This window comes from Sander lucioperca, chromosome 16 (genome assembly GCF_008315115.2).
Source record: "Sander lucioperca isolate FBNREF2018 chromosome 16, SLUC_FBN_1.2, whole genome shotgun sequence".
Taxonomy (NCBI): Eukaryota; Metazoa; Chordata; class Actinopteri; order Perciformes; family Percidae; genus Sander; species Sander lucioperca.
The window spans coordinates 7,038,096-7,062,426 of NC_050188.1; the positions used below are offsets into that span (position 1 = coordinate 7,038,096).

The 24,331-nt window shown below is 40.5% G+C and overlaps 1 protein-coding gene across 6 annotated transcripts in view; it reads right to left on the reverse strand.

Annotated features, from left to right (window-relative positions):
• Positions 1-24,331, reverse strand: part of LOC116035679 (receptor-type tyrosine-protein phosphatase U-like) — a 237,639-nt gene that overhangs the window by 15,715 nt on the left and 197,593 nt on the right. For all 6 annotated transcript variants that reach the window (XM_031278927.2, XM_031278926.2, XM_035992827.1 and 3 more), the window contains 6 exons: positions 22,957-23,054; positions 18,806-18,922; positions 17,872-18,026; positions 13,706-13,841; positions 11,679-11,828; positions 5,964-6,278 (listed from right to left, as the gene is read on the reverse strand). In XM_031278927.2, the coding sequence (XP_031134787.1) occupies positions 5,964-6,278; positions 11,679-11,828; positions 13,706-13,841; positions 17,872-18,026; positions 18,806-18,922; positions 22,957-23,054 (971 nt within the window). The remainder of the gene's footprint in view (positions 1-5,963; positions 6,279-11,678; positions 11,829-13,705; positions 13,842-17,871; positions 18,027-18,805; positions 18,923-22,956; positions 23,055-24,331) is intronic.

Genomic DNA, 24,331 nt, shown 5'->3' on the forward strand with positions numbered 1-24,331 from the left:
GACAGGCACGGTGGAAATGTTGAGCTGGAATCCAACATGACACGGGGACAGAGCGACGATAGGAAGGCGGCAGAATAAAACCCACTCCTGAGCAAACACGGAACGATAAGAAAGTGTTAGTGCCGTGACAGCTGGTGTAAATTAAAAAGGGCGGCCTGAATGCAGGATTGAAGCTTTGTGTCAGCGATGACCCGTCCTCACTGTCACCTCACCCTGTCACATTGACGTCTTATCTGAAGGAATGGCATATTGTCACTACCGGCCTCCACACGCTACATCAGAAGAAATGGTAATATGAGCAGTCCTGTTTATGTTTGAATTTAAAATCAGCTGATTTTTTTTTTGATCCGACATTCATAAGCAGGATTGTACCTGCGATTATAAGTAGCGCTGAGCAGGGGAGGGATTTACGGGGGCTATGACAGCCGTGGCCCTTTGCACCTCAAAAAAATGATATTGCCTGCAGCCACAGTGGCCTTGATGCCCCGCCTGCAATGCCCCAGCTGATTTCGCCGTTTCATCCTTTGCCTCTTTAGATACGGTTTATAGACACAAGCGTCTTTTTTTAAAATTCAGAATTCTCATTGGACAACATCAAGGGAAACGCTGCACACATAACCAGTGGAGGGTTTTGATTTTGAGCCTCGTATGAAGCGCTGGTAATCCGGGCTAATTATGACGACACTTGGACACAAATCTAGCACCGATAATGTAGACTTCATCCAACTCATCCTGATGTGCCCATGCTGCAAAGCTGTGACTGAATAAACGTCTGAGAAGAGTTTCCGGTCGCTGTCCATCTAGCCAGTCAAAAATAGTCGAGGGAGGAGAGTAAAGATGGAAAGCTCCGAAAGCTTAGTTCCATATAAATGCACGGATAATTTGTTGTTTTGTCGTTAGTGAAAAACAATATTGACCTTGTAGTTGAAAAAGGAGCCTCATATAAGAATGACATTTCCTCCTATGGAGTCCGTTCATTCGCATTCGGAGATCGACACTTTTTGACTGACAAGATGGTGGATAGCGTAAACTCTGAACACAAACAATGTTCTCAATGCTGAGTTCATGTGTAGAGCCCCTGGTGATACTTCGAGCAAAGTCTCATGTTGTGTCGAGCCTTCTTAGTGTTTTAAAAATAGCTATTTTGATGCTATCATAAAAGTGCCCCTAGCACTCCAATTCAAAAGGCCATTTGACCGAAAAACGAAAATATGGTAAATCTTAAAAGTGGCGTTTCCGTCCTAAATATGCTTTTAAATGAAAGTTTGACTCGGGTACATTCACAAAAAGACCCTAGGTTGCATTTTGGTGAGAGTTACGCTTTAAGCCTAACGTTAAACATTAAAAACATTATTTCTGTGGACTTTCAATCATTGTTTATTTGATGGCCTTGCTGCTCTGGCAATGGGCAAAATATTGCCAACACCAAGGGCTGAGTGGCCTCGTACCTAAAATAGTGAAATTCCAGGCCTAGTGCTGAGGTAATGTGTTGATTAAGCAAAAATGAATTAACAACATTTTTCCTTTATATGACCGTGGACAGTATAAGGAGTGACTGTGAACCGTCTAAAGAAATCTAATGACCTTAGGTTCGGAGAAAATGTCAATGCCATTTTTTTGTAATTCATTTTCTGACATTTTCTAAACTAAACAACTATCTGAAATCAAAAATGAAAATAATCATTCCTTGCATCTATCAAATTGTTCTGGCTAGCTGACATGACATGAAATTCCAGTGACTAATTGCCAGCTATTGCTGATAATGCTGTGTCACAAGTTGTTGCTCTGAGAGTCGAAAGAATCCAACAACACCAGTGAGGACACAGTGCCACACTGGCACTCCGCTACTTGGACGCTGGAAAAATACAGCTTTCAGTGCTGATAAACACGAGATATCTCAGCTCTCTGTCAGAATGATTCATCAAACCAAACGTGCGCTCCTGAGACCCCAATTCTTTGAACAGATCATTAAGTGCACATTAAACCAACTGAAATAAACAACAATAAAGCTGATTTCATGGCCGCTGCTAGATTATCAAGTAAAGTCGGTGCATACTGTGATGTGTGGAATTATCACATCAAAGTATGATGATTTATTGCTGAAAAATATCACATGCTGATCTATCTATCTATCTATCCATCCATCTATCATCTATCTATATCCATCTATCTATCTATCCATCTATCCATCCATCTATCATCTATCTATCTATCCATCTATCTGTCTGTCTATCCATCCATCTTTCTATCCATCTATCCATTCATTCATCTATCATCTATCTATCTGTCCATCTATCTGTCTATCCATTCATCTATCCATCCATCTATCCATCCATCTTTCTATCCATCTATCCATTCATTCATCTATCATCTATCTATCTATCCATCTATCTGTCTATCCATCCATCTATCATCTATCTATCCATCCATCTATCTATCCATCCATCTATCCATTCATTCATCTATCATCTATCTATCTGTCTATCTATCATCTATCTATCCATCCATCCATCTATCCATCATCTATCTATCCATTCATCTATCTATCCATCTATCCATCCATCTATCTATCCATCCATCTTTCTATCCATCTATCCATTCATTTATCTATCATCTATCTATCCATCTATCTGTCTATCCATCCATCTATCTATCATCTATCTATCCATCTATCCATCCATCTATCTATCCATCCATCTATCCATCTATCCATTCATTCATCTATCATCTATCTATCTATCTGTCTATCTATCATCTATCTATCCATCCATCCATCTATCCATCATCTATCTATCCATTCATCTATCCATCCATCTATCCATCCATCTATCTATCTATAATAGAATTGAAGCTGTTCCTCATGCTCCTGTGCATTTATGTTAGTGTAATATTTTAGTTCACACTGACACAGATGGGTCACCTGTCAACCAATGGCTCTAAGCATAGCGCGTAGGTTCATTCATGAAACATGATGTCACCCATAGCAACTGGATCAACCTGGCTCCTTCTCTTTGTTCTTGACTAAACGTGTCTCTCAGCAGCTTTGTGAACACATCTCAAGAGGAAACTCGTTAGTGCTGTTTAGGAGGACCCGTGGTAGTGATAGGATAGGATGCTTTGTGAATACCGCCCCACATGTCTTGCATACAAGGTAACTGCGGCGTATACAGGCAACGCTTTACTCATACGAAACTGTCAATGCAGAATTAAAGTGTAGTGTTTAATAATTATTAATCAGCAGACCCAAACAGAATCTGCAGATTGTTTTTGTTTTTTTTAAGTTTTCAGCGGTGATCCAGAATAAAAATCTGCAAAATTTAGCAGACTGCTTCTGCTTTAGGCTGAAAAAATTCTGGGGAAGATTCCGAGGAAAATTATGCGGAATTCAGCATCCGCAGATTCTGTGTGGCCTTATTTATCAGCTACATAGGTTCATGAAAACAGACTCTATATATGATTGTCCTACAATTCATATTATTTGACTGATATGAATGATTATTCCAGTGTCCAATGATTATTATTTGTTTTACATTTATTACAGTAAGAAGCTCAATAAGGTCCATGTCAGACTGATGGAGGTTAGTATGCTGCCTTCTACACAGCCATGACAGAGCTCCTTCTCTTTGACAATACCCAGACCTACAAGGCTGTTTTTTGGATTTCTCAGGCAGGAGGAATAGCTCTTTGAATGACAGTCTGCTGGCTTAGGGAGAGAGGCTGACAGCTTATCTTGTTTTATGTTTCTTTTTTTGTTTCTATACTTTTGCTCTGGTTTTCAGCTTACTGTTTGGAACTGGAAGGAAATTGGCCCGACACTACACTCCCCATATCTTCTTTAGGTAATACATGCTGTACATTTCTCAGAGGAAAAGCTGCTCTGGTGGCAGAAGTTAAACCTCAGTAAGCTGAATGAATAATACAAATCTATTATTTCTATATGGTAATGCTGTTAAAAAAATTTGACATGACAACTCTGTGTTGGGGGTCATGAGAACTTTGGGTCCTTAAAAATGAGGTCCAGAACATGTTAAGAAGCCCTGCTCTAATATTATACTGTGGCGATATCTGTATTATTAGAGTGTAGTAGAGATGTGCATCTCCGGTCTGAGGCCGATGCGATACGCATCTCGGTGATTTGCCAACGATACCATACAGTAAAGATACAACTGTAGCAACTGCCCATGCAATACCAGGGTTTCTGCAGGTTTCACCAAGTCAAATATAAGACTTTTTTTAAGACCATTATAAATGAAATTTAAGACCTATATCACAACATCAAAAAAAACCATCAATGTCCGGAAACATTGCTAAACTTGCACTTCCCCATTACCCTGGGAATCCAGAGTTCTCGTGAGAGCACAATTTTAAATTTGCTCAGCGAGTCACTCTGGCATTCAGTAATGAATAATAATAAGTTGCATGTTGGTCTCATTTGTAGTCGTCGTACAGCAAATTCTATTTGAAATAGCGAAAGAAAGAACTACAACAGCACATAATTGTAGAGCGCTGCGGGAGCATTTCAATGAGAAAATGTAGACCTGTTTGGAATTATTTAAGACCTAGAACACAATTTAAGACTTTTTAAGGCCTAAATTTAGATTTTGAAGTTGTAGACTTTTTAAGACCCCGTGGAAACCCTGCACACGATACAATTCACCCCCTGTTGCAATGCAGTGCGATTCAACACGATCTGATTCAACACAATGCGATTCAATGCGATACGAGGCAACGCAAAAAGAATACGATGCTCTGCAATTCAACATGGTACCGAGAGTTTGATTTGATTTATTTAGTTCTTCTGAAGCAAACAAAAAATCGTGCTGATAAGCAGCCTGCATTGCATTGCAAGGTTCGCAGAAATACTTTCACTTCCATTAAAGGCTTAAGAACCGATTCAATTATGATCTATTGACATAAATTCTGTTAATAATATCATAATCAATCAGCATGCTCTCTACTTTTACTGGAGTTTGTTTCTCAACTGGTAAATGTGGTTTTAATTGAGTCATTTGTTATGAGAGTCAAACATTATTGGTCAGTATTATTGGTTATTTCTAAATAATAAAGACACAGACTCTACTAATGACAATATAAATAATTCAGAGTCCATCCATGTACACTTATTTATTTATTTATTTTTTAAATCAGTGCACTCGCATCATGCACTTGTATGTGGGCGCACCGATGCAGACGGGTGAATCTTCCCTTCCCTAGAGTGAATGTAAATGGGACTAATCTAAATCCAGCTGTGATGCAAATGCTGTCGCACAGAGCCTTTTAAAGTTACCCATGGCTACATTACAAGTGAGAGGCTGATAAGATGAAAGTTAATAGCAAAATTAGTTCTACTCCCAAAGATATGTGTAGCCAATCTAATGTCCAGCTGGTTCACCAACGTTCCACCAAAACAAGTTCCTTCCTGAGGCTATTTTGTAGGGGTGGGAATCACCAGAGGCCTCAGGATACGATATCATCACGATACTTATGTCACAATAGGATATTATTGTGATTTTAAACATATTGCATATTTTTCCTAATTTCAAATTATGTCCCAAAAAGGAAGGTTTGTCAACATCTGTTTTATCTAAAAAGATAAATGTCTCAGTTTGTTCATCTCACTTCAATTTTTTTGCTGCAAAATTGTCAAGCAGACAAACTGACCAACACATATATATTAATAGATCAAGACTTGGCGTCTGTGTATCGATACGGTATTGCCACGGAAAATATCGCGATACTATGCTGTATCGATTTTTTCCCCCCACCCCTTTTATTTTGAAGGGGCACCATCATTGAGTCCAGCGCTTAGCGCTCCCCAAGAGGATTGTGATTGGTTAAAAGAAATGCCAATAAACCAGAGCATGTTTTTCTCCCATCCCGGAATGCTGTGTGGACTAGCCAGACCTTCCTTAGCAGAGCTGTGGAGGAAGGTCTGGCAATGCGAGACTGGTACCTCCCCTTACCCAGGCAGAGTTGGACTGGTTGAGCTGGTTGAGCATCACCACCGAGGTGCAGCCGTAGTCGTACAAGAGCCTCCAGAAGTCGGTGGTGGTGCCGGGCAGCGGGTGCGGCGTCACCACGAAGGCGGCGGGCCGGAGGAAGCTGTCGGCGAGCGCTGCGTTGATGTAGTTGCTGCTCTCGCCCTCGGTGGTGACGAGGAAGGCCAGCGAGCGGTCCGGTGGCAGCACGTCCATGCTGCGGTTCTTCTCGCGGTTCCTGGGCATCAGAGAGATGCTGCACTCCTCCACGTCCAGGTGAGGAGTCACCGAGTTCAGAGTCTAAAGGAAGAAGAGGACAGTGGTGGAATGTAACTAAGTACATTTACTCAAGTACTGTACTTAAGTACACATTTCAAGTACTTGTACTTTACTTGAGTCTTTTCTTTTCATGTCACTTTCTACTTCTACTCCGCTACATCTCAGAGAGAAATATTGTACTTGTTACTCCACTACATTCATCTGACAGCTTTAGTTACTTATTTACTTTACAAATTCAGATTTTTTCACACACAACACGTTTATAAAGTATGTATTATTAAACATTAAACTACCCAACAATATAACAGCCTACAAGTACAACTGAAATGATTAAACACTTAGTTGAGCATTTTTCTGCGTTCTTTAACTTTTAATACCTTAAAGGTCCAGTGTGTAACGTCTTTAGTTGTTCATTATCAAAATCTGTGTTGCCCGTTCACAAACTTGTCCTTTTTCATGAATATTTACCACCACCATCAATTCCAAGTATTCCTAATGGCTTGAAATTTTACATTAGCATTGGCATGAACTGGGGTAGACGCTCTATATTCATGCGCCATCTTGAAATACGTTAGCCGGTAAGGGACATACAGGACATACTGCTCCGCCTTTCGCGTTTTCGCTGTCCCATGATAAACTCACAGGTGCTGCTAATGCTACTAATGGGTATCGTCGCTTCCCGGCCCCGGCAAGTTTGAAGAAGGAAACATGGAGGACCACACGTATTCAAAATCCAAATTTCAGGAACAGGAGTCTTCTTCTTCGCCCAGAAAAATAAAAAGGATATTGAAAAGAGCAAGAGACCGGCTTTTTGAAGCGTGAAGGCTACCGTAGCTGTAATACGTATTTTGAACTGCGGGGCGCGAGAGAGTTGATTGTGATATATGATCTCAATGCTAGATGGGAAAAATTCCCACACATTGGACCTTTAAGTAAGTTTTCCTGATGATCATTACATACTTTTACTTAAGTAACATTTTCAATGCAGGACTTTTACTTGTAACAGAGTATTTTTACTTTTACAGCGTGGTATTAGTACTTTTACTTAAGTATAAGATCTGAATACTTCTTCCACCACAGAGGAGGAGGAGGAGGAGGAGAGAATGTGCAGAGGAGATAATTAAAAAGGTTGGCATGTGTGTTTGAGAACGTGTTCACATCCGAGATGCAGAGATAAAATGAAAGACAGTAGAAAAAAAGATGGTGATGAGAGGAGACAGACACAGCGGAACAGAAACAGGATCAAAGAGAGACGGACAAAGGCAATGAAGATAGTCTCCAAACACCCCGACTGTCAATACTTGACAAGCACAACTATCTTCAATCATCTCCGGGAAACTTTCAAAACACATTCATTATCAGTCAAAATCCCTACGAAGGCTCAATGGATAGAAAGACATTTAGCTCAATCTCATTATTATTTTTATAATCATTATACGCATTATGAATACGCATATTATGAAGCAATGGAAATTGAAATGAACTGATTATCTAACTTGCCTCATATTGTGAATGACTCCCTATTGGTTTGGACAAAATGAATAGAACATTCCGGCTCCTAACGGCAATATTGCGCTTAGACTACAAGTCCCAATTATGAGAGGCTGTCTTATTGGACGGATCATATGAGTAGCACTGAGAGGGTAATTGTGCTGCATGTGGGAAGGAAAAAATCTAATTATTACGGCCAAAGGTCACCAATCAATACCGTCATTACAGCTGGCCATGACATGACCATTACATGAAAGACAAATACACGTTCCTAGTCGCAATGTAAAACTTTTCTGCTGAGCAAAAGGGTTTTTTTACGTTTAATGTATACTGATTAGAAAAAGCAGCTTTGGCCTTGGTGGCCATCACTCAAATGCTGACTAGTCATTTATTTCAAACAACCTGAGCGTATTTCTCCCGGAGGACCAACAGTGCGAGACTTTTAGTGTTTAGAAGGGCAAATGTAAAAGCTCTCATGAAGAGCATTAACACTGAACCAGAGAAATCAGCCAGTTGTATTGAAGTAGACATTTACTTAAAGGGTATCTACCGTTTTTTTTTTTTCAACCTGGATCCTATTTTCCTATGTTAAAGGAGAATTCCTGTCGATTTCAACACGTAGCTCTGTTGTTTGTAAATTTGGAGTGCTGTCAGTAGCGAGAAAAACGAAAAAAAATTTTTTTAGCATTAGCTCCCAGGAGACTGAAACCGGGCAAGTTTTAAACGTGCTTTTAGCCTCTTAACATGTCCGAAATGTCATTACAAGTGCCTACCCATGTGAAGTGATTCCTTCCGAGTGAACACAGTGAATCTGACTGCAGTTGATGTGAAAGAAATGCATAAAAGTTGTGCTAAGCTCTGTTTAGTTCCGGTGTTGAGACGGCAAGACTTAGGGACTGTCTACAAACTACAACACCGAAAAGAGATACACAAATATTTATTAATTTAATGATTAAATAAGGTAGTGTCTCCAAACTTACCTTAATGATAACTTGTATCCTGCTAGTTGTACTACAGCACTTACTTTTAAAAAATAGGCATATCCCTATTTTTGAAAATATTTTTGTATCTCTTTTCGGTTGTAGTTTGTAGATGTCCCCAAGTCTTACTGTCTCAACACCGGAACTAAACAGATTCTGAATTAGCACAACTTTTATGCATTTCTTTCACATCTACTGCAGTCAGATTCACTGTGTTCTCTCGGGAGGAATCACTTCACATGGGTAGGCACATGTAATGAAATTTGTGTGTAAGTGACTGATAGGAACAACAATCTTTGAAATTGGTCCAGTATTAAGTGTGAACGCTGTAACCGGCGACCACAGACAGGGCTGCAATGTAACCCTATGGGGAAAATTTGCATCGTCAACCTGCTCCACTAAAAGTGCTTCATTTTTGAATGAAGTATATTTTACAATGCAAAAATGATTACTCAATTTCTTGGATGTTTTTATGTTTAAAAACAAGGATCTTACTCTTCAACAGAAAGGTTGACCTTATTAAAAATCCGTTCCATAAAGTTGTCAGACACTTAGAATATTAATCTGAGCCTGTCAGTGGCAAAACGAGCACTTTGTGAAGGTAAATACAAGCAATATGCCACAAGGACAATTGTCCTATTAACTTACATTGTAGCTTGTTTTGCCGCTGCCGACTGCAGCGATCTCGCTTAATACTGGACCAGTGTCAAAGATTGTTGTTCCCATCAGTCACTTAGACGCAAAACCATAGGAAAACAGGGTCCAGGTTAAAAAAAAACAGTACTTACCCTTTAATAACAAAAAGTCAAGTAGTGGCAAGGCTTGTGCAGAATGATATAACAGAACTAGGGTGAAGTACCGAGCCTGCTAACTCAGGCAATGTTGTTTTCACTTTGCGCCGTATTCTGTGAGGAAAAGCAATGAGTACTAACCAATCAGAGGCAGAGTAGGGCGGGTCTACGGGGAATGCGAATGGGGAAAAAGTCAATCATAGCCTACTACCGTAAATAACAGGCTGTGCTCTGGCCAATGGCTGTGAAAGAGGTCATATGGCATGCGGATTGGAACATTTCCAAAAAATGTGGCACACATTGGATGCTGGCCTGGTGTATGGCCAGGGTAGGACAGTGCCTATTGTATGTTCAGCCCAACCAACCCCTCTTTGCAGGGCCTTGTGGTCCTGTTCGATCAAAGTCTGATAGGCAGTTATTATTATTGGCTGCCGCAGCACAAGGTTGAATCTGTTGAATCTGTTTTAACTCTTTGCCGCAGGCCGTTTTTTTTCAGTTCCCCCTCCGTCACCGACAGCCGCAGCCTAAACCCACTACCCCCAATTAAATGATTGGGAGGACTGCAGTTTTGGGATCTGCTCTGAAACCAGCCTTGCACAAGACTGGCACTGGCAACCAGCTGTGGTTGGAATTGCTTGTTATTCAGCCTGTGCGGTTTACATTCCACCACGCGCTCATTAGCAGCACTCGGTTTACTTCGGAGGAAATTCTCAGCAGCTTCTACAGTTGCATCATAGAGAGCATCTTGACCAGCTTCGTCACTGTGTGGTATGGGAACATGGAGCGCACACGCCTGCAGAACGGGTAAAGACTGCCGAGAAGAGTCCACAGAAGAGCCTGCAGCATCACCAAGACTCCAGCCACCCCCTAACACAGGTCTGTCATACTGATGCTCTCTGGCAGGAGGAACAGAAGTGGCAAATGCAGGACTTCTAGGCTGAGGCTACATTTACACTACTATGTTTTAGTTTGAAAACGAATATCTTGTGCTATATTTATGCCTCACATTCACACTACTCCGGCATTTCAGAGCCCCTAAAAGGGAAACATTTGGAAACACTGCTGTTTTGGTTTGAAAACTCCGGGGTTGCTTTGTACTCTAGACAGGGGTAGCTTCTAAACTGGCAACAGAATATATGTTGCACATTGTGTGGAAGGTTAAAGGTCCTATGACATGCTGCTTTTTGGATGCTTTTATATAGGCCTTAGTGGTCCCCTAATACTGTATCTGAAGTCTCTTTTATATAGACCTTAGTGGTCCCCTAATACTGTATCTGAAGTCTCTTTTATATAGACCTTAGTGGTCCCCTAATACTGTATCTGAAGTCTCTTTTATATAGACCTTAGTGATCCCCTAATACTGTATCTGAAGTCTCTTTATATAGACCTTAGTGGTCCCCTAATACTGTATCTGAAGTCTCTTTCCCGAAATTCAGCCTTGGTGCAGAATTACAGCCACTATGAGCCAGTCCCACAATGAGCTTTACTTAGGATGTGCCATTTCTGTGTCTGTAGCTTTAAATGCTATTGAGGAGGAGAGGGGGGGGGGGGGGCAAGGTGGAGGGTGGGGGTGTGGCCTTGACCAACTGTCATGCTTCGCTTGTTTTCAAGCCATGATGTCTCCTTCTCATAGACGGGCCAAATTCTCTGGGCGGGCAAAGCAGAGAAAGGGGAGGTAACCTTTCCTCTTATGACGTCATAAGGAGGAGATTCCAGATCGGCCCATCTGAGCTTTCATTTTCTCAAAGGCAGAGCAGGATACCCAGGGCTCGGTTTACACCTATCACCATTTCTAGCCACTGGGGGACCATAGGCAGGCTGGGGGAACGCATATTAATGTTAAAAAACTTCATAAAGTGAAATTTTCATGCCATGGGACCTTTAAAGTAAGTTAAAATAAGTGTGATCAATCAAAAACCATCATATAGATAGTAGTCTGGCTTGCTGGATGTATACAGTGCTGGGAAGGTCCCCCCTTCTTCTATCTATTTTGCAGGGTTACCGACGCTGCAAGAGCATCTTTTCCCGCTATCCCAGAATGTTAAGCAGTGTAGCCAGACCTTCCTCCAGTGCTCACTCAGACATAGGCAGCGCTGAAATAGACACTAATACACACAGGCAAACAAAACAAATACAAATCATGTATCGGTGTGCATTACCTGAAACTCCTCTCTGAGCTGCGAGGTGTTACTCTGAGAGTCAACCTTCAGCATCTCCTTATAGGTGAGCGCAAACTCATTAACGAGGATGGCTGTCTCTCCACACAGACACGCCTCCAGGATGGCATCATGGATGAACACGTACTGCTCCTGAGAGACAGACAGACAGACAGACAGACAGACAGACAGACAGCGGGGGGAAAACATTCAGAGATGTACAAAGTCACACAAAAACCCGCACGGCACTTATTCCTAGCTGTTAATTGCTCACTTGTGAAGAACAATTCAGAGTTTAATTACGGCGGTTGAATGTTGAATAATAGTCAACATACAACTTCAATCGCCATGCCCACTCTCAGGCATTGTTCCCAAGCAGAAATGTGTCTAAAAATGGGGGGGGACACGCATCAGAAGAGCAAAAAACACTGCCCACACACAATATTTAAATACCGTTAGGAGCTGTGCAATTAAAAAAGGAAACTAGGAAATTTGTTTAGACATCCAACCAAACAAAAGATCATAGAGGCGAGGATAAGTAAAAAAAAAAAAACAGGCATTAAACTGTCCCTCTTACAACTTATTATCATTTTTAATAGGTTCTGTAATTGCAGAAATATTTATTCAACTGGTAGACGAGCTCTAACTGAAAAGTGAAGAGATGGAATTAAAAGGGGATGAATACCATAGTTTTGGTATTAACTGTACCGCCTCCACTTCCACACTAAGACAATTTAAAAATCTTTTCCACCTTTAGATTGTTGTAATTACTCTAGCAATGAATGCAATTTTTTCTGGTTTGTATATTTGAAGATTGAGCATTCCCATTAAGTAGACCTTAGAATTACTTCCAATTATGTGTTTATTAACACAATTAAAGTGAGTTTCTTATTATGTGAGTTCTTACTTGTCTTAATTGATAAATAGCCCCGCTGGGAAAAAGAAGAGAAATATGTATTTTTTTTAATTTTGTGGTGAAGTCCCTTTGAGTACTTTTTTTTGTTTTGTTTTTTGAAAATTATTTTTTTGCAGATCAACATTGGTCCGCACTGGTTCATACAACCAGCATTATTATTTTTTTTCCCATTTTCTTCTTTCTTCATACAATAACAACAATGCTGCAGCAATGGAGAACATACAATTGTCATTATTTTGCGGATTCTAAATACATCAATGGTGAGGCACAGTAGCAAATAGCAAGACTTATGCTATGAGACTAAAGAGCAAACCCAGGAGTCAAAAGAAGAAAGAGAATGTTCCTTTGTTAAAGTATTAATATATGTGACCCCTCATCCCACAGCTTCTTAAATGTTTCAAAACTGGTCCCCACGCCCTATCAAACACACTCCTCCTCCCTGCTGTTGTGAATCTAAGCTTCAGACTTCCATAATCGTAATATACGTTTTTTAGGCAGTACAGTACCCAGATACACTGGCTATTTGTCCCTGCCAGAGTTCAAAGCATTGTCATTTGTAGACCCCAGAATGACCATAAGGGGGTTGGGCTCATAGGCGCCGATACTACTGCCAGTAGGCTACATTCATTTAAAATTAAACATTGCAGTTGGTGCTAAGTGGAGCATCTGGAAAATTGAGGAAAACATAAAGCAGCGCCTATGGTTGGGCTCCCATTGCTTGTTAAAGGCTTTTGAGTAGAAATCAAATACAGGGTCCAACATGTGTGGAGGTTAGGGCACGGCCGAAATTGGTGTGTGAGGGTGCCCTCTTAATTCTTACACTTATCACATAGTGCTGATACACTGGGATACCTTTGAGTACTTTTGCTGTTAATATACGTACTTTCACTTTTGAAGTTAAACTTTCCTCCACCACTGCTAATGGTTGTTGGGATTCTGTTTCATAGGCTTGTCCAGCCTGACAAGATGAAAACTCTAGTGCAAACATGCCCGATATATAAAAGTAATGGTCAAATGTAAAATTGGGGTTAGCAGCAGCTCCGTGTGGTGAAAATCAAACCTGTGAGCTTCTGGTTAACAGCTTCTCTAAGCACATTCCCGCCCTCCCACTCACTTCAGTCTGGATCATGTTGATGCGTCGGGAGCACAGAGTCTTGACACAGTTGTAGATGTCCACCACTCCTTCACACTCGGCCATATCCAGCATGACATCCAGCACAATGTAGCAGCCGGTCCTGCCCGCCCCCATACTAGTGCAGAGGAGAGAGGAGAATATAACACCAAAATGAAAACGGCTCGGCGGGGAGCCCTTAGTAATGATCCAGACACACTGAAGTCAGTGTAATAAAGGGCTTTGTTCAGGAAAGAAAGGAAGGAAATACAGTGACCATTATTTTCTGGCATCATAAAAAAGTTGAAGTTTGAAATTGAAAAGCCTTTTAGTTGGAGAGTGCTAAGACATTTAAAAACACCCTTTGTACTGGCCCCTGCCTCTTCGATGTCTGGGTCTAACACCGTGATTAAGGCATGTGTGGGAGTTTGTGAATGCCTCGGCCCTCTCCAGGTAAAGCTTTATTACTTTAAAACCATCTCAGAGTTCAAAAACTAGGATGTTTGTGCTTCATTTGTCCTCAGTATTTCCTTTCTTATTCCCCACTGAAGTGAAAAAAAAAATCTCCCTGCAGTGCATAAAAACAGAGATCAACCATGAATCTGGGTATCATGTACAAAAAGATAAAGAATCACGAGCTGTAAGAAATCTATAATCCAGCTACTCGCACACAGAACGATGGACAGATTTCATATCAAACGAGTTTCGATTAGAAAAAGTGCTTTCATACGTAACCTGTTTGGTTCAGGCTGGGGTGAAAGCTGTCAATCAAACCCAATTAAACTAAACAACCTCACTGAAGCCGTCTGAAGAGGTGGGTCTCTACGGCTTACTCTGATCTGAATCACTGGATGAGCCGGTATACTTCGGGGGGGTTTTCACACAGAAAACAAATCAAGCAATCCAAAGAGCATTTCATAGCTGCTACTCACATGAGCCATGATGATGATTGAATTAGGAAGCTGTCACACACGTAGTTTGGTTAATTTGGGCCACGTCTGGATGGTAACGCAAGACTTGCGAAAGTCTCGCAAGATGGTTAGGCATCGACTTCAAATTATTAAGGTTCTAGACGGTGGGGAACTCTCCAGTCGCCTCCGCAATATGGATGCTGAATTGTCTATTTTACAAACTAAATTAGTTGTGCTTTATGCGGTTGACGTTGGACGGTGATGGCATGCGGCTAGGAGTCACTCATCAGGATCGGGAAATCTACTCGCCAGTCTCCTGCCGAATCTGCTAACCTCCTGCTGACTCTGCTAGCCAGCTGGCTCAGGTGTTTGTTTGTTTTTTTAATTATTTTTTATTAACCTTTATTTTACCAGGAAATAATCCCACTGAGAGAGAGGGAGTCCTGGCCAAGACAGCAGTATAATAGTTCAGTTGGCAAATTAACGTCATCTCAACATAATCACCAGCAGTGCTCAGTAACAGCACGTGCATTTAGTACTCAAATAGTCCTTTATCCTAATTTTAAACTGTGTCAATGTTGGTAGGTAGTCTAATTTAAGCGGTTTCTGCAATTTATTGTTCAAATGAAAAAAAAGAGTAAACTCCGAGGAAAAGGTGAAAAAGGAAGCAAGACCATCTCTGTGGCCATCTCATGACTACGAGTCGCTCAGCGAGAGTTTGATTGATAGCTATCACAGCAGCCCAGAGTTAGTTTGGACCAAACCAAACAGGTGAGAAATCATCATGGGGCAATGTTATCAGATACTACAGTGACTTTTATTGTAAATAGACTTTATCTTATCTTCTATATGACACATTTGCCACCTCAACCAAGCTCATTATGTTTATATTTCATTATTTTTTCCATATTTCTGTTTCTTTTAATGCAAAAACTTAAAATGCACATAATAACATTTGGATGAAAATTTGTGAGCTGCAGAGAATTAAAAGTCCTTCACTGCAACGGCAGACATTATCCTTGATTGTCAAAAATCAAACTGCCTACATCTTTGTGAATTCCACGCTGGCTACGTGTGAAAGCAACATCCTGTTGGCCAGTCTCATTCCATTTTCTGGTATTTGTTATTGCCATTATTGTGCTCCTACACAGCACCAAATATCTGAAAGTATTTTTGGGAAATGTAAAAAAACAAAACAAAAAACAAAACAAAACACAAACTGTAGCAGAAACAAAAACAGCAAATTAAGTGTGTATTGGACATCAACGAAATATGATATTAAAGAGTAGAAGAAGGCTGGGCATTTCATCAGAATACCGCATAGAAAATCTGCTTAGAAATATAGGAAATATTGGATAGGATAGAACAGCATAATGTAATTCTGCTAAATAAAACACAAATCCCAATCATTAATAATTTCCCTTGTTTTCATTTTAAACAAATTGTGTATCCAAATACAATACACATTTTCTATAGGCTCAGTCTGCCACTCAAAAAAACTATTTCAGTGCTTGTTCCATGGTATCAGAATTTTGGATAGTCATCATGCAGTACGTTTACATGCACATCAATATTCCACTTTTTTTCCGAATATGACAATATTCCGAATTTGATACAGGTCATGTAAACAGCATATTCTGGTTGGATATTCTGAATAAGGCCTTTTTCCGAATATAGCATTTTCTGATTAAGATGTGTGGGATATTCCGGTATTATTCGGGTTTTAAAGGCATTCTTTAGACATGTATACAGCGCATTCAGAATATGCGTCTCAATCGGGGTTTTACCGTAGGCTTATGGTCAGCTCTGTGCGTTGCTATGGTTTCTGTACACAAACCAATCAGCCAACAGTATGCAAGGCTTCAGACCCGATAGGAAGGAGAAACACAGCTACTTTTAAACAGTGTTGGGTGTAACACGTTTCAAAGTAACAAAGTAACGTGTTACAGTAACGTAACTACTTTTTCAGGTAAAAAGTAGTGTAACGCACTACTACTGAAAATTTGGTAACGGAACGTAGTTCCTTTTTTCAATTCGGCACAACGTTACTTTTCCCAGGGACAGATTTGACAGCCTTCTCAGCTGCGTGCTCACAAACTCCACACGGGACGTTACAGAGGCTGGTAGCAGAGTAATCATGGCAAGCAAGAAGCAGCCAAAGCTAACTTTTGAGAGCGTTTTAAGCTTTGTGGCTTTTTGCTAGACGGCGCTCTGAGCCAGGCAGACACAAGCTGACAACCTCACAGATGGATGAGGTGGAGACGGGCTCATACATACACGCAGCGGACCGCTGTGGACTTGTGTTGGTCGCACGGACATGCAAGGATTTCCAGAAAAGAGGCTGCATGTGTCTACGACAATGCATGGACCATCGTGGCTGCGCGACCGCTACAAGTCGATACAGACGTTACATAGTATACACTAACACCGTGTAACGTGATGACCTGCTGATGTGCATTCAACCCACGCTGGACTCGTTCATAATGAATCAGCCGTCACTCTGTGAGTAGAGAATCCAGTCTGCAGTGTAGTTCAGACACTTCACTGATAAACCAGAGATTGGCTTTATGGTCAAAGATAGTTTTTGTATAATTAACTTCAGTCTCTGCCAGAGACGCCTGCTTTTAAAAGTAACGTAAAAAAAAAAACGAGTAAAGTAAAAAGTTACTTTCCATAGGGGGTAACTAAGTAAAGTAACAGATTACTTTTTAAGAAGTAACGAGTAACGAGCAAACACTACTTTTTAAAAGTAACTTCCCCAACACTGCTTTTAAACATTATCAAAGACTTGGACATCAACAGGTTTTTGGATGTGCGCACACATCGCTACGTCGACCTTTTCAAGAAGCTGGTTGAAGGAATGAAAGAGGGACGCTGTGTTCACATGGTCCAACAAGTCCACCACCACTGGTAAACGGGAATATTATTGAAATATTTACTTTCATTAGCCATGTAAACAGCTTAGTCGGAATATCATCTTTTTCGGAATTAGGGCAAAAACCGGAATATGTGCGAATGTGTGAATTATGTGCATGTAAACGTACTGCGTGAAACATTAATTGGTCATGTGACAAGGGCTGGGAAGATTGGCAGAACAGGCAGCCAAGTGACAGTACCCCAATGGAAATCACAATTGTCAGATTGACAGCACTCTAGCCCAATGGATTGGAGGTGGGGGGAATCATATTTCAAGGGGGGGGGGCCGTCTCCATCTGTTTGGTGTTTAGGTCATTGGCAGCATGGAGCGTGATGAGTTACCTGCAGTGGACCACTACCGGCCCGCCGTCGGGCGGCGTGGAGGCCTTGACCCGGCGCAGGAAAGCCAGCAGGCCGGTGGCGTGGTACGGCACGCCGTGTTCCGGCCACGAGGTGAAGTGGAACTGGCACACCTCGTGCTTGGCAGGGTAACCTCGCTACAAGACACATTAAGGCAGACCCAACGAGACGCTATCATTATGAGAGCCGGAATATTCAGAGGAGTTCACAAATAGAAAGCAATCACACAAACCTGAAGCAGAACGAGAAATGGGTAACACTTTATAATAATATCACTAATACATGGTAGATTAAACTTAAGTCACAAGTTATGTTACTGTTAACAAACAATATCATGACAATTTATGTTTACTAATTATTATTAGTAAACATAGTTATTAGTGATATTATAACTGATGTGATTTTATCATTAGTTTAGTTTCATACAAAATAATAAGTTTATAACTTTAGATAGATTGTTAATACTTGGCCAATGGTTAAAACTTATTTTATAAACCCTCTTTAAACATTTGAATGGCTATTATGAAGTTGCAACTAACGCTTATAATAATAAGTTGTTTATAAAGCATCATTTAATTTGGCCCCATTAAATCTTTATTTGGTGATCTACAAACAAGATAATCATTGATTATTTGTGCACTGATAATAGCTATCTAAATACAGTTTATGAATGCTTTACAAAGTCTAAATTAAAAAGGTATTATATTCACCAGATGCAACTTTATAATAGCCGTCCAAATAATGTTTATTGATGGCCTATGAACAATTTCTTAATCGTTAACAAATCCATTTTAATTAGCTATCAATTTACCATTGTTATGGTAGCTAATAAAGTGGTACCGAGAAAGGTATTGGTACATGACACAAAGGCTACACCGAGAGATTAGATATGGAATAAAGTGAGAGTGTGACTCACCCTCTCCATGGCGAAGGTGCGCACAGTGTACTCTGCCAGTGTCTCTGTCTTCAGCAGCGTTATCTTAATGTCACCGTAGAGCTCCGTGTCATCAGGCCAATACTTACAGCACTTCATCTGGACAAACAACACACACACAGAGCTAAGGTTCAGAGAGCTTCACAGCTGATTCATCTCAACACTAGACAACAAACTGTCACACCACTAGGCACTGAGATTTCAACAAGCAGACTAAGGCTACATTTACATTTCTGTGTTTTGGTTTAAAAAAACGAATATCTTCTGCTACGTTTACACCTCGCATTTCCCCTGCTCTGGCGTTTCAGAGCCCCTAAACATTTGAAAACACGGTTACACTCTACATACATCTACATAAGAGTGACATGACACTCTTATAACCATTATAAACAAGTCATATCGCAAGTCGTTTATGACATAACGCCTCTTTTACATTACATTATTACATTATGTCATTTAGCTGATGCTTTTATCCAAAGCGACTTACAATTGCTATGTATACGTCAGAGGTTGCACGCCTCTGGAGCAACTAGGGGTTAAGTGTCTTGCTCAAGGACACATTGGTTGATGTATCGCAGTGGGAATTGAACCCGGGGCTCCCACACTTTTTAGGGTTAGGGTTAGAGTTAGGGTTAGGGTTCATGTGTCATGACTGTATCATGTGTTCATGACAGTGTCATGTCACTCTTATGTAAATACCTTCAAGTAAAGTGTTACCGAAAACACTTCTGACCCGTTTTGGTTTGGAATCTGCGGGGTTGTGTTTCAGTCTCAACGGCCGCAAACGGAGACCTTTGGTATCACAGACGCCTAGTTCTCTGAGACTAAGCTACTAACGTTACCATGGCAACTACCAGCAACAGGCGGAGTATAAAAGCTGCGTCCTGTTTATGCCCAGTATACGAGAATGTTGATGAGATATTTTGGTTTGGGCGTGTTAGTTTAAACGGAGATTAGTTCTTCTACTGGAACTCAAAACACTTGTGTACATGGAGATCGCTTTTGGGACAAAATTCCGCTTAAAAACCAAAACGTAGCGATGTAAATGTTTAAATTTAATTAATTTTAAAGCTTTAAATATACAAATGTAAAGCTTAAATTGCAACGCTCTAATCCTGTTGTAAGCTCTGCTAAATATTTGGACTTTACCACAGTCGTTCCAATCATCTCCACCATCACATTTGACACATAAAAGTGTTGACACCAAAGTTTGATAAGACGTTTTATTTAATTTTAAATATGATTTTGCGCTCTTGGAAAGAGAATAGATTCTGTCACTGATTGGTTGCCTGTTGTCAACATTTTCCACCGCTCCAGGCTGTGGACTCATTTTCTGATCCAAAAATGCAATAAATCTCTCACCTACAAAGCCTGGGAAAGACTAGAGCACCATCCCTTATGGGGATGTAAAATGATGAAAGGCTAAAAGGGCACTCTGAATTATATGATGTATTTCCTGTTATTCTTTTCAATTTCCTATTTGCACATTTTCCCTGAGTCCCAGTTAATTTGTGACCCTGGTTGATACTTATTCGCCCACGTTACTAGTTATTCTTGTTTCACAAAATAAGATGCTTTTGAACGGCGCTACAGATGTTTCCTAGCGACCAATTTACACAACTTCTCTGGTAGCTGTGACATTCCTTAGCTTTTAATGGTGCAACTCTCTTGTTATATAATATAAACTGAGGACTTAGGTAGAACTGTACACCAGTGGTGGAATGTAACTAAGTACATTTACTCAAGTACTGTACTTAAGTACAAATTTGAGGTATTTGTACTTTACTTGAGTCTTTTCATGCCACTTTCTACTTCTACTCCGCTACATCTCAGAGAGAAATATTGTATTTTTTACTCCACTACATTCATCCGACAGCTTTAGTTACTTAACAAATTAAGATGTTTGCACACAAAACACATGTAGTTTATAAAATCTGATGTTTTATTATGAATTAAACTACTCAACAATATAACAGCCTACATTTACAGCTGAAATGTTTAGCCGATTAAACACACAACTGTTTGGATTATTTCCAGTTTCTAAAACGTGAGGGCTTTTCTGCATTGAGTACTTTTACTTTTAGTACTTTAAAAAACATTTTACTGATGATACTTACATACTTTTACTTAGATAACATTTTCAATGCAGGACTTTTACTTGTAAGTATTTTATTTTCTTTTTTTTTACAGTGTGGTATCTGTACTTTTACTTAAGTAAAGGATCTGAATACTTCAACTGCTGCTGTATACACTTACTTGTGATTTACAAATAGCTGGAGCAACCCTTTCCAGAGCCATAGAAGACATTATACAGGTACAACTGTGGGAACTTGATCAATCTCTCTACTCTCTACTCAATACTACTACCATTACTGTCTGACTGTGGTAACTTCTGTTTGAATGGTACGTTTAGTGCAAGCTAAAAACGGCATGTATAACATTTTGTTAATACTGTAACAGTAGCCCACTGTTTTTCAGTTTTGAGGTTTAGATGTTTATCTTACTTCACTTTGTCTTTTTGTGCCTATATATTTCTCCTAAATTCAGCAAAAGTGACATTAGCATGAGATAATGCCTCATTGGCATATTTAAACATTAGAATTTCAGAAAACTTCTAATCCAAAAAAGAATTGTCTTAATGTAAGTAATCAGCTGGGGACGTTTCATGGTGATATCTGTTAGTTCATATGTTTGATCTTAATCACCTGTAGTGTCTGTGTAAAATGTATGGAATTTTACGACATTTCTTTACAGGCTGTTTTTTTCTTTCAAAATTTGAGTTTTTCTCAGACTCTCAGAAATCTCCACTTCAGTAGCACTGAACACATCAACCCGACAGCCGATCGTCTGCAGAAAAGGCAGTCGGACTGATCATTTAGCTCCCCGAGGTCCAAAAAGTGCCTCGGAACACACCGAAGCGACGCCGACTTGAACGTACGTTCTGCGCGTGCACAAGGTGTAATAGGTCTCCTAAAAAAATGAAAACCGGAAATGACGGAACATCTCTCTAGACCTCGTAAACACAGAGCATGCTGTCGTCAGTCATTGTTTTCATCAGAGAGTGTTGAATAGTAGTCAAGAAGGATCGTTGTTGTCATTACTCGCTGAACGGAAGAAAATACGATGGCTAGTAATAAGAAGATACTGGCGTTGTCAGCTCCGGTTTTCTCGTGCACTGATTCGCTAGTCAAGTGCTAGCGCTCCACCAATCAGATTGGTAATTGAGTCCGACTGCCCACTGGCCGATTCAACAAGTCAAATCGACTAAAATGAACGCCGACGGCTCCTTCAGGCTGACGACGGCATGGAACACACCGAACAGACTCGAGTCACTGACCTCGCCAGACTATCCGACGGCCGATAATCGGGTTGGTGTGTCAGCGCCTTTACATACACCAAACTCTGCAGTTTCATTCCTACCTATATTCTGAAGGTTTTTACAGAGGGATTTCTTCACGTATCACGCATAGCCTGATTTAAGTAACATTTTATTCCTACAAACATGGCAAAAACTGATTTTTCTTTGGCTGTTCTTTGACAGTATTTTCTGAATTATGGAGTGATACAAAGTGATATCCAAAATTTCTTTAAACTTAAATATGTCAACAAAATGAAACAAGAATTTTGCACCTGGCTTTATCCTAGGTTCAGATTCCCATTCTGGAAATGTACAGTATGTCAATAAGAACATATTTAACAAGATAATGCCTAATTTGCATATTTAAACATAACGGTTCAGAAAACTTGTAATACAAAAAAATATTGTCTTAATGAAAGTAACCAACTGGGGTTAGTTTCATGCTGATATCTGTTAGTTCAAATATTTTCCCCTATTCCCCCGTAGTGTCTCCCCTTAGAGTAACAGAACAGAGGCCACAATGTTCCTTCATATACATCAAAGCTTTGACTTTGGAGCCCAGGCACCAAAGCAAAAAGGCGATCTTTCAGGATCAGACAGCGGCAGCCATTTCCTCCCACAACACCGAGCGCAGCGGCTCTTCTGATATATGGTGGATGATAAAAAAAATTTAAAAAAAGGGAGCTCCAGAAATACATTCCCTCCCTCCATCCCTCCATCTATCTTCACAGCTGGCTGGAGAAGAGGTCACAGGACAAAGAGAAGGGAAACCTACCCTGCCCACTTCCACCAGCTTAGTGATCATGACAATACTGAAGCAGTTCTCCTGCCAGACCATCCGCCAGAAGTCATAGATCATCTCCTGCTTGGGGCCTGCACAGTGGGAGATACACAGTAGAGGTATAGGTGGAGAAGTGGGAGAGAGAGAGAGAGAGAGAGAGAGAGAGAGAGAGAGAGAGAGAGAGAGAGAGAGAGAGAGAGAAAAAAAAACAAGCGAGGAGAAAAGGTGTAGGAAGAGAGAGGAGGATGAGAAGGGCGGAGAGATGAGCCATAAGTCAGAGAAAATAGCAGCAATAACCATCAATGTAGAGGCTGTGTAATCCATGCCAGGGAATAGAGTAACAATGTGTCATTCATGAACTATTGCCCTGCTCCGTGTTCTCCTAATTCTAAGGAGAAATGTCATTTCAATACACCCACAAATCCTCCGCCATTGTGCAAACAAGCTCCTGTGTTGCCTTTCGTGAACACCGGTGGCAGACACAAATCACAGGCCCTGGAGAAGATGACACTTTCATTGATTCCATTACACCGCGGCGGTGATAATATCACAAGGCCCTCCTTCATCCCGCCTCCTCTGCCAAACACTCTACGCAGCGCTTTTAGTGAACAAGATGTCTATTCATTTCCACCCACGCACGTTGTTTAATAGGAATATTCTCTTGTCTCCTGTAACTGACCTGGATGACTCTTTTAAGAGTCGGTTGCACCTTATCATCCCTCATATGTGCTAGCAGAGTAGTAAATGTCTTTTACTCTTTATCATATATATATTTTTTTCTGTTTGTATTATATCATTTATTTATTTCAGGTTCACAACCTCAAAGCAATTCTGCGTTAATCATTCTGGCAATGTGCTACAAAAGTATTATGATATGATCTGCTCGCGTGTGAAGTGAAAGCGTGCGAGCAGATTAGTTTCTTCTCCTGAAAATCTCTTCTTCCTGTTTAGCAAATCCTCCATCATAATAGCAATGCGCCAAGGTACAAACGCTCCTGGCTTTTAAAGGGAATGGGAGATGACACTCTGATTGGTTTATTGCATGTTACACCCAAGACACACCTATGAATTAATGAAGACACTAAGTACAACCCTTTTGAACCATGCGGCCGGCACACGGACCCTTTTTTCCACCGTCAAACTAGCAAAAGTGGATTTGGACACGCCCTAAACGCACCTGTGCCAGGAGCTTCACGCCGTGCGCTTAGATTGTTAAAATAGGGCCCTTTATCTTTTGTAAAGTAATTTCAGTACCATGAAGGCACACCCCAACATTCTGGTCCTATTAAGTTGGGTTTTCCATTTTTTTATTTAATTTTCTATATTTAAACCTATTTTATTCGTCCTTATTTGTTTCTGTATTATCTAT